The sequence below is a fragment of the Apteryx rowi genome, unplaced genomic scaffold, assembly GCF_003343035.1.
Source record: "Apteryx rowi isolate R43461 unplaced genomic scaffold, aptRow1 scaffold_91, whole genome shotgun sequence".
In the NCBI taxonomy this organism is placed as follows: domain Eukaryota; kingdom Metazoa; phylum Chordata; class Aves; order Apterygiformes; family Apterygidae; genus Apteryx; species Apteryx rowi.
In genome coordinates this window covers 648812-660114 of record NW_020451216.1, presented here as the reverse complement: position 1 = coordinate 660114, position 11303 = coordinate 648812, and the positions used below count along the sequence as shown (strand labels likewise).

At 34.9% G+C, this 11303-nt stretch overlaps 1 protein-coding gene across 1 annotated transcript in view; it reads right to left on the bottom strand.

Moving 5' to 3' along the window:
• Positions 1-227: 227 nt before the first annotated feature.
• The window catches only part of LOC112978281 (sodium channel protein type 5 subunit alpha-like), a 44684-nt gene continuing 33608 nt past the window's right edge, over positions 228-11303 (bottom strand). Inside the window, exons 20-25 of the mRNA XM_026091591.1 lie at positions 8258-8512; positions 7256-7309; positions 6134-6275; positions 3976-4076; positions 2871-3135; positions 228-1378 (exon numbers count right to left, since the gene is read on the bottom strand). Of these exons, the coding sequence (XP_025947376.1) occupies positions 228-1378; positions 2871-3135; positions 3976-4076; positions 6134-6275; positions 7256-7309; positions 8258-8512 (1968 nt within the window). The remainder of the gene's footprint in view (positions 1379-2870; positions 3136-3975; positions 4077-6133; positions 6276-7255; positions 7310-8257; positions 8513-11303) is intronic.

The window sequence follows — 11303 nt, the reverse complement described above, 5'->3', positions numbered from 1 at the left end:
AGCTGAGGAAAAAAATTCCATGGTTTGATTTTCCTCTGATATTTATGACATAGTTGTTCAAATCTTACTTGTTTTGAGGAGCATTTGCAAAACTGAGCAATCACAATATTTAAAGGCTAACATAATTATTGCAAATTTAGAATATTATGTTCTGGGATCAAAAGATTTTCTCAAACTGAAAATAACTGATATTAGTTTAATCAAAAATGCTGCAGGCAGGGGCAATTCTAGGTCTCCACGTTATCACTATCTGTTTTAGCAATACCATCATAAAATAAAGGGAGAGATAGGGAAGATGTAGTCTGTGATTTATCTAGCTTCCAACCATAATTTTCATTAAGCATTAATGCAGTAAGACCTTCCTTCTCATGTCTTGCTTCTCCAAAGACAGCACTATTATAATGTTTAAGGCGATGTAAGAAAGATGCATTTTTCAAAGAACGCTGCATCAAATATCTCCTGAAGGCCCTTTGAATAACAAGAGCTGATACCTCCTCTTGTTTTCTTTTAAGGGTAGTAGTGATTGGCTTGTAGGAAACTTTAGATGGATTGGCAGCCGTAAATTTTTCCTCCATGTGTAATTCGAGACCATCCAAATTCCCGGATTCTCCTAACACTCTTTTAGTGAAAGCAAGCAAGATATCCAAGCAGTGGATCTTATCCCCACTAACTATAGGGAGGTCCATTGATATGAGCTGAATCGTATTTGGTTTTGGAATGCGTAAGGGTTCTGCCAGAGCATCTGCAAAGTCTGAAAGAGCAGAATATTCAATAAACTGTGTTGCCTGAGGATCGAAATTTCCCCAGATTTCATAAAACATATCGAAGTCATCCTCACAGAGAGGATCTGTGCTTTCTTCAGTGGCAACACTGAAATTCTCTAAAATGACAGCTATGTACATATTTACAACAATGAGAAATGATATAATGATATAGCTTACAAAAAATGTAATGCCAACTGTCTGATCTACACAGCTAATATCTTTTCTATTTGTTAAATTTAAGTTGGGAGCACATGAATCAGGACCACTTAACAGAGGGCTCAAAAGACTATCCCAGCCAGCCGATGTTGTAATTTGGAAGAGACAGAGCAAGCTACTTTCAAAGGTTTGAAAGTTGAAAAGATTATCAATCCCATCTTTCCAGCCAACACAGGCAAAGTTTGTCATGCCCACAATAGCATAAATGAACATAACCAGAAAAAGCAGAAGACCAATGTTAAACAGAGCAGGAAGAGACATCAGTAATGCAAAAAGGAGAGTTCTAATTCCTCTAGCTTTTCGAATTAATCTCAGAATTCGGCCAATTCGGACCAAACGAAAAATTCTCAGAAGTGTAGGAGAGAAGGAAGATTCTAAGGCTTCAGAGAGTCCAATACCTTTGAAATAAAAAAAAGAAAACAAAATTTTGTGAATTTTTTTCACATATCAGTGAAAATTCCATATTTATGCATATTTTGTTATAAATTATGCTTGAGATGTTAAAAGTAATACTGATCACATTATACTGATGTCAGCAAAAAGCATTATCAATACTGTAAATGCTTATACAAGAGCTTAGGAAAAGAAAAACAAAATGGAATACCTTTAAATGTTAAAGAAGTATCAAGATTATGAACAGAACTACTCTGGAGTTTCTCCTGACACAAAGCTCTTACAAAGCAGTATTCTTTTGTAAAATCTCCTGTCAAGAAGGAAGAACATGCTCTGCCATGCTCTCAAATTTCTGTAATTTGGGGGATAAAACTACTTATTGCTCAAATATTTTAAAAACTCCTTTATAATCCATTCAACTCCTGTGCTGGAAGCTATGTGGCTTGCATGTCAATTTTATTATTGTCTCCCAGCTGCTTTCTGATTGCTGCTTCTTCTACAGGTCCAAGCCACATGATAAATGTGAGACTTTCATTAATGCTTGATATTTGAATGAGATCAAAAAACAGCAGGGAAAAAACAAAGGAAAACTGTCTTTCGCTATTAGTCCTCCATCACAGCTCATTCCATGATTCTGTTATCAGAATAAATTGTACATTCAGCAATACAGTAGTAATGTAAATGACTACAAACAGAAGACTTAAGAAGAAGCCATCATTCTTCTGAGTTTCATGGGATAGCACAGGGGTACAGTGCTTAAGAAGGAAGCAGAGAACTCAGATCAGTTTTTCTTCTCAGTCTTCTTCTTTATTCTATGATACAACCTAAGCTTGAGTAGGAAGCACAAACCAAAGAAACTGTACGAGAAACAAAAACTATATATGACCCTTTTTGGAGAAACTGACAGATGAACACCTAGTCTAATTGGAAAAACAAAAACGAGCCTGTTTTAATAACACTTTCAACATTCACAAATAGTGGCCCAGATTTAGAAAGATGGTAGGCAACTAAATTTTCCTGAACTTTCCAGCTCAGCCCTGAGAATCTGGCTTATTAAAAGAAAGCCCTTGGAAATGGAATAAATGTTTCCCATTTTTCAAACAAATGTATTTTAACCTGAATTTACTTGTACTGTGAAAAACCATAGTTAATCTGATTACATGTAAATTGAAGGTATAAAAACATTACGACTACAGTACAATGACTTCGAAGAGATGACATAACTGCATTAAATTAAATTGCTATTCTATAATTTACTTAATAAAAAGTCACACTTTTCTAAGAAAAAAATTAAAAACTATCCATATATCTTTTGGTACTCTGCAAAAATATAAGGGAACACAATATATAAGGAAGAAACCACTTATAATATGGTTTGGAAAAGCACAATGGACCTAGAATTTGTCTATCCAATATATATAAATGCTTATTTCATATTGACTTTTGGCTTAGTATTGGTAAGACACACTATCTACTCTAGTAACAGTTTATACTTACTAATTAGTGAAAGGATCACGACAGCTAGGTCAAATACGTTCCAGCCACTGGCGAAGAAGTAATGTCTTAGGGCCAGTAATTTTATGATACTTTCCCCAGTAAATACGGCCACAAAAAAGCGGTTGATATTATTAAGAACTTTCTTGATGTCCTTATTCTCATTTTCTACCATCATAACAACCATATTTAGACAGATGAGAATCACAACAGTAATGTCAAATGCTTTGTGTGATACAATATCAAAAAGAAATCCTTGGAATACATTCTGTTGAGAGAGATAAGAACTGATTAATGCTACTTCTAAGATCCAGTCTAGATTCAAATATTAATCAGTAATTTGTGCCTAGGAGGGGAATTCAAGAGAATATAAAATTAACAATAAGCAACCAAAAGCATTTTTAGGTGATTCTTTTAGACATTCAAAGGAAACACTCAAAACTTTGCTGAGTATTTTCAGGTATCATGCAACCATGTTTCTTTAGAAAAAATTATACAGCAGGAAAACATTCAGAGTATATTGTGATTGCTCTTTTTATATAAACACTTATTGAAGCAAACATTTTAGTATAAGCAATTCTAATTAAAAAATCATAAACAAGAAAAACTGAACAGTTAATATGTGAATTCAAGCTTGGAATTAAATTTAAGAAACTATAAGAATTAAAGCATAAAAAAGTAAATAAAGCATAAAAAAACATTTAAAAGTAAATAACAGCCACTGGAAATGTATTACTCACTGTTCATTCTCTCCTGTAATAATCCAATCTAGTTGCAGAAGCAATATCATGCAACTTAAGTAACCAAAATCATCTTATGAATAGCAAATACTTAATACAAACTTTTTATAAATATTGAACAGGCTGTAAATTTGAATAGGCTGAAATAGGTTGTAAATTGTATTTAATTAATACCCAACATAAAGACTTCATTAGACGGAATTAAGAAAAAGGGAGTAAACTGTAAAGAATACTATATGTAATAAGGAAGATCATGAGCTCTTATGAGTATTTTACTTTTATGTGTATATCCAGATGACTGACTGCTTAGTTTAAATATGATCACCACCTATAAGTCTTCTATCATATTCACTTTAGGATGGTCTCACCAATGGTCTTGGGATGGGTTTTTGAGGTTTCTTGGATCCAAGCTTTTTTAGTGCATTATAGTACTTTTTCTGTTCCTCAGTCAAAAATAGATCTTTTCCACCTAAGTGCAGGGAAAGAATACTGTTGTTCAATTTAAATATAAGCAGTCAGCTAAAGAAACACCAGCATGTTCGTTTAAAAAAGTAACTTACAGCCGTCATAAGTAGGACCTAAAATAGCACAGAGACAATATGTTTACTCAATATTTTTCCTTTTTCCCTTGTTCTTTGAAAAGATGTATTCCAAAGAGCTGATCAGGTTTTGATTATGTATGTCTAGTCCTGTGAATGTGCCTTAGTCAGTCTCCTCAACCGTGAGAGCCTTGCTAAAGTTTTTATAAATCCATTTCATATTTTTAAAATGGACTCAGCAACAAGTACTTTTAATTTACATTTTGGGGAAAGGTGGAGTATACAGTTGGTTAACAAGTAAATAGAGGATTATGAATAAGCACTTTGGGACCAGGTTCTACAGGGTTCCTTTACAATGAATTTCTAGTCCTCATTCTACTACCATCTACTCCATCTGTTTTACTCAGCAATCACTTTGAACCAAGTATTCATGAGCAACCTCTTTCACTCATTATAAAAGCATTAAATGATCAGCATTTTGTAACACAAACATGTTCAGTAGGGTATCTGCGCTTTGAATGACTCTAGGAAGACCTCTGAAAATTCAATTTAACCTCATTATAATGAACAACAGTGAAAATCCCCAAGAAGCAGCAAAGAAATGAAAAAAAAAAGTACACTTATAGCATATATTGAGAAAAGGAAAAAAAAAAAAACATGTTACATCCACATCAGCTTCTGGTATGTATTCAGACTAATCAGCTACTCAACAACATTGTTCCTGCTTGTTGGAACATTTTTATAAAAAGAAATTATTAAATTGAAGTTGGACTCTTGTTCCTCAATCCCTACACATCCTTTTTCTGTTTAAATGCAGAGAGCAGAAGAATTTCTTGTGTGCCTTATTGCTATCTATTTCTACAACAGACAGTAGCTCTTTAACACTTGGTGTATAATTCAGCCTGTGGAAATAACTAAATTGTTCCTATGGAGATTCTGTCTTCCAGATGCGCACCTTGAAATTGGAAACCCCCTGTTGTTAATTTTTTGTGAGTGTTTTTTTAATGGGCAAGTTGCTTATTTAATACTTTCAAGTGGATTGATTGACTCAATTCCCCGTTTTAAGTCCCTAAATGAATCAGGGAGAGAACTCCATCAAAAAATAAGCTTGATAATAAATAAGATCTTTTGATGCTTTGCATTGTCTTCTGGCATGAAGAAGCTGAAGCATACTAGAGAAGGTTGACCTTTGCTTTTCTCTGACTGTGTCTTCCATTCCAAGATTTTGTCTTCAATTTCTTATTGAATATAAAGAATTGAGAACCTATTATGAGGAGGAAAGTGGAAGCAGTCAGTGCTTCATGTACTTTAAGGAGCCTTTAATTTTTCAGAAGGCCTCATCTTGGGGGCATGGCTTGGATCTCATAGCAGAAATTTATACAAAGCCCAGCAAGTTAATCTGTAGAGAGTGCTTTATTGGAGACTGGATTTTTTAAGTTTAGCTAGCTTTACAAGATGTTCCCATTGGCAGGATCTCTTCAGGTTTCCTTCCCAGGAAAGCAGTGGCTACCTCTGTCATTAGCAGTCATGGTTTTTGATTGTCCTTAACACATTTGTTAGGTGTTTTTTTCTCAGCTAAAAAGGTTCTGTTCTCCAAAGTGGATCTTCAAAAAAGAAGAAAAGAATTTCATTCTCCTGTAGCAAAATCTATATAAGAAGTTTTTTGGCTTCTCTTCCCTAAAACTACCCTCTCCCTTCTCTCCTTCCTCCTACTCAGGAAGAATTAAGGGCTTGGCATGAAAACAGGATTTACAGATGAATTACTAAAAGCTCAGAAAAAAACCAGTGAATATTGGCTAAGAATGTGCTGGCTAGGAGATTTCTGTTTTATCTCTTTAAAACTTTTAGATAAACTTTTAATCTAAATATTATTTTAAATTCCTCCAGTGAAAATGTTATCTAAAAATGTTAGACATCTAGACGTCAAACTAGCACGCACTTAATAAAAATGGGATTACAAGAGACCCTGAATTAGTTCATGCAGTACTTATCTTTTTCCTTTGTTGGTTAAAATTGCTGATAACCACTCCAATGAAAAGGTTCAGCATGAAGAAAGATCCAAAGACAATGAAAATCACAAAATAAATATACATGCTTACAAAGGATTCAAACTTTGGCTGTTCATCTATCTGTTAAAAAACAAAACAAGAAAACAGTGTTGGTAAGAATAGGATAAGACCAGCTTTGGCATTTCCAATTTATAATAACAGATCTTTTTTATTATCAGGAGGGCCAGATTATTTTTAAATATTTAAACCTTTATTTACATGTACAAGTAGAACAACTGCCTTGTACTGTCTTGTTATTATTTGTAAAGACAGTTATAAACGAAGACATACAGCTAAATGTAGGTCTAGCAAATTCTTAAGCTTAAGTAGTATATAAATCAGTTATAATCAGAAGTGATGCTGCGGATGACTAGATTAGAAAATCAATTTAGGCTAAACAATTTTGGTGAACTATCATACACATGAACAATAACCCAGATGATGCAATTTTAAAAAGCCAGCTCACTATGATCAGCTGTACAAGGAACAATCTCATTTTTAATTACTAGCTACTATATTCAAGCATATAATGCTTGAACGAATAAGGAAAAGGCAAATGAATGAGAAAACTGTGATTCAGTCAAGCATACAAAAATTAAAACACATGGAATTTTACTTAGTAAGAGAGTGAGAAACAGCACATGGAAACGGGAAAGAAAAATTAAGTATACCAAATATAGGAATGAAAATCTGCAGAAATAACTGCTAAACATGCATGCAGTTTTACTGTCACTGTACACATTTAAAAAAGAAGGAAATTTTCTTCAGAGACACAATCCCTCCAGGACCTTTCTCTGAACTCTATTCTCAACACAGACTTGTAAAAGAAATGCAGAATCTTGCTCTTAATAATCTTGATATAGTAGGGTTTTGTACGGAGTACTCTATTTTAATTACGTTTTCCTTAGTCTAACTTCCAGGTATTTGCTGTTCCAAGGGCACTGACTTGTTTGCTTGTATTTCTGACTTGATATTGCAGAAGAAACTGAAAAATGAATTGTATGGATAAAAAAAGGAAAGAAGAAAAGGGAAAAGAAGATAATTTCATTATAGTGACATACCTCACGTGAATCCACTGCTGCATACATAATGTCCATCCAACCTTTAAAGGTTGCCTGAAAAAAAATTGTACTATTAAGCTTACTCTCATTAAAATAAAAATTTAAAAGTTTAAAATTAAGATTAGGTAGAGCAAATATAAATGTGTTGAGTTGTGCAAAAGTGAGCAATGTGCTATTAAAAAATGTGCATCACTTCTGAAGATCTGTTTTGAAGTATGGCTCACTGGAGGTTAACTAACAGCCCAAATTAACATTATTCCCTGCAAAAAATGTAATAATAAAATTTAAGTATGAATCCTATGAAATGTCTTTTAATGTTAACTCTTTTTAAACTGACTGCTTTATAAATTACTTTTTGAAAAAAGCAGTAAAAGTTTCAGTTTAATTAGCATATATTTTCTAAAAGAAAGAAAAATTCTAAGGCAAACAGAAAATGATTCCCTCCTGCAGTTTTTAGCAACTCTGCAGAATTTTAGAATATTTTGGAGGATGTAGAGCAAAGAATTACATCTAGATAAGATACTGGAATAGCAGGCATCAGAAGAAAGTGTCTTCCCCCCTTATTTTGGTATTGGGAAGATCAATACTTTCACATCCAAATGTTTCATGACTTACATAATAAGAAAACACAGAGTTATAAATAAACCAAATTATGTATTCTCTCTCTCATCCAGTCTGGGACTGATTTTTACTCTAAAGAAAATGAGAATTTTAAATTCAGTAACATGCAGATTATTTCATGCTTAGCATGCTTACCAAAATTAAAAGACTATTGAAAAGGCATGAAACAAAGTGCTTTATTTTAACACAAAGTTGCATGTGCTAAAGTGTTATTTAGGAGGAAGTGAGCAGCTCATATATATAAAAATATTTATGTAAGCTAAATAAAAAAAAACATTTTTAGTAAGATAAATACACGCAATAGTGGTGTCCTATGGCAGGACTGCTCAACACATTTTCTTGAAGAAAACAAAACTAAGCATGTTTTTTTTTTTAACTTACCACTTCCAGAAGAGCCAAGTATCCCATTCCAACATGATCAAAGTTTACAAGACCATTCTCCCAGGTTCCATTATAGTTGTTACATTCATCTTTGGTATTAATTAGACTGATATTTCCAGCTTTCAGTGTGCATTTCCAAAATTTTTTTCCAAGTAGTTGTACTCCTATGATGTTAAATAGGAGCCAGAAGACAACACAGACGAGCAACACGTTCAAGATTGAGGGAATAGCTCCCAAGAGTGCATTCACAACAACCTTAAATAAATGAAATGAATGAAGAGACTGTATGAATTATAAACATTCAATAGAACAGCCTCCTAGAAAACCACTTTTAAGAACTTATTTTTTCTTCTTCTGTATCTATAGCAGATTCTCATCCATAGAAACTAGTAGACGGCCAATTTAAAGACAGCCTTCAGCTTAACCTCAAGCTTGTCTTAACATGTAATTCTATGGAATCTATCTTGCCATTTTGTGGAAGGAAATAAAGCAGCTGGCAACTAGAATCCTCCTTGGATAGAAAAAATACACATAAAAATGAATCTGTAGTAACTATGGACTCTAAAAAGCAGGTAGGGAAGAATGGGTAATATGACCTACATTTACTAGAATGCCACAAATAACCCAACATTTTATCTTGGAGGAGTTTTGTAAGAGCAACAACTTGCCCTTGATAACAAAGGGAACCTAATCTGATAACTGTTTGTAGTTGACTGCACACGGTAGATGAAGTAGAGAAGTTTGATTTTCAAGGAAGACTAAGTAATTTTGGTCAGCACACTTCCTTAATTTAGGGTTTTTTTAGGTCCTTTTCACCACTCTGATATTATGGTGGGGCATGGTGAATGTCTCTCTGGAGATGTTTCGTTGCTGTCATTCTGAAAAGATTCTGAGCTCTCTATCCTGGGTTTGGATGATATGCATACACCAAAAACACAGAATAATGCATGCTGGAAGGCACCTCTGGAGTTCATCCGTTTCAACTCCCTGCTCAAAAGAGGACCAACCTTGATAAGTTGGTTAGGGGCTTATCCAATAGAATTTTGAATTTCTCCAACGATGGAGATTCAACAACCTCTCTGCGCAACCTGCTCCAATTTTATCCACACTCACTGTGGTTTTCTTCCTCCAATATCTAATCAGAATATCCCTTATTGCCAGCTCATGTCTGTTGCCTCTGACTTTATCACTGCGGGCCTATGAGAAAAGTCCAGTTTTGTCTCCTCCGCAAGMTCTTGCTAAGCAGTTAAAGACAACAATTAGATCCTTCATTAACCTTCTCTTCTCCAGGCAGAACAAGCGCAAGTCTTTCAGTCTCTCCTCTCTAGCCCCTAATCATCTTGGTGGCTCTCTGTTGGTCTCCCTGCAGTATGCTATTATCTTTCTTATACTGGGGAACCCAAAACTAGACTCAGCACTCTGGATTCGGTCTCACAAGCGCCAAAGAGAGGAGAAGAGCCAATTGCCTTGATGTGTTGGTTAGACTCGTGCTTCTACAGCCCAGTTTGTGGTAGGCTGCCTTTGTTGCAAGGGTGATCTGCTGACTCATGTTCAACTTGCTGTCCATCCCAGATCCTCTTCTGCAAAGCGGCTCGTTATCCTGTGTGCCCTCAGTCCATATAGTCATATGTGGCAGTTCTGGCTCAGGTGCAGGCCTTTCTATTTGTTTTTGCTGAACTTCACGAGGTTTCTGCAAACCATATCTCCAGTCTGTCGAGCGCTCTCTGCAGACTAGCCTTACACCCCAGTGTATTGACTGCTGTCCCCCAATTTCATCTATGAACTTGCTGAGGGTGAATTCTATCCCACTGTTCTGGTTGTTAACAAGGTAGTTAAACAACACTGGCCCCAGTAGTCACCCCTGTGGGATGCCACTAGTAACCAGAGGCCAGTTGGACTTCAAACTGTTGACCTCTATACTTTGAATCTGGCAGTTCAGCCAGTTTTCCATCTATCTTGTAGTCTACCTATTCAAACCATATCCAACCAATATGAGAATATGAGTGGCTCACGCACAGAGCCAGTCATCTTATCATAGAAGACAATCAGGTTTGTGAGGGAAGAATTGCCCTTCAAAAATCCATGCTGGTTGCTCCTAATCAATTTCTTGTCATTCATGGCTTCCAGGAAACCATGGCCTCCATATCCTTCCTGGGGCCTGATGTTAGCATCTCATCACACACTATGATCTAAAACAGGTCAGGTGAATTGCATTATAGCACTTTCTGTTTCTGCACGTTGACTTTAAAGATTCATGATAACCTCTCTGGAGCAAGATGCCGGCAGTTTTTAAAGGTAGGTTAGATGAATCCTCACTCCTACTAAGAAAATCCCACCTTATTTAAGTATGCAAAGGATTGATAAGACTTGGTGTCCGTTATCTTTTAAAACCACCCTGGAGAACCTGAAATCTGGCATGTGAGCAGGGAGTCTGACTAGAGAAATCTGTTGAGATGAATGGATACAATCACAGCATTCTAAAGAAGGGGAGTCATGAAAAGGAGTTATAAAAAAATTGAATAGGCTCAGTTGAAGCAAAGAACTACTGAATCAATTTTTCCAGGTCCCAACTTTCTGCCTTAGGCAATGAGAAAAAATTGAAAAAAGACTATACTACACTTCTTACTACACTTCTTATGCCATGAATATTGATATGTTGTATAACTTTCACAATATGGGTTTTCTCCTCTTATTAAAACTCTTTTGTGTGAGTTTGTTTTAGGTAATAAATATACATACAGTTTCTATTCTAAGTCATTAAAAATGGATCCTATTTTTTTCAAGCATACTCACTTTTTCAGAATAATTTTCCATGCCTAAGTTAAAACCAAAACTAGGTTTCAGAAAAGTACAATTCTAAAAAATATTCTGTTTTAATTTTTTCTACACATTCCATCGAAACTGTGGAAATATAGAAGAATGTTCCAGTGGTGACATTACATTATAATTTCCTTGTTTTACTTGTATCTGTAAATCTCTGTGAGTGTTTTGAAACTAACAACCATGCAATGTAAGTAGGAAATCCGAATCATTTCAATGCTATTTC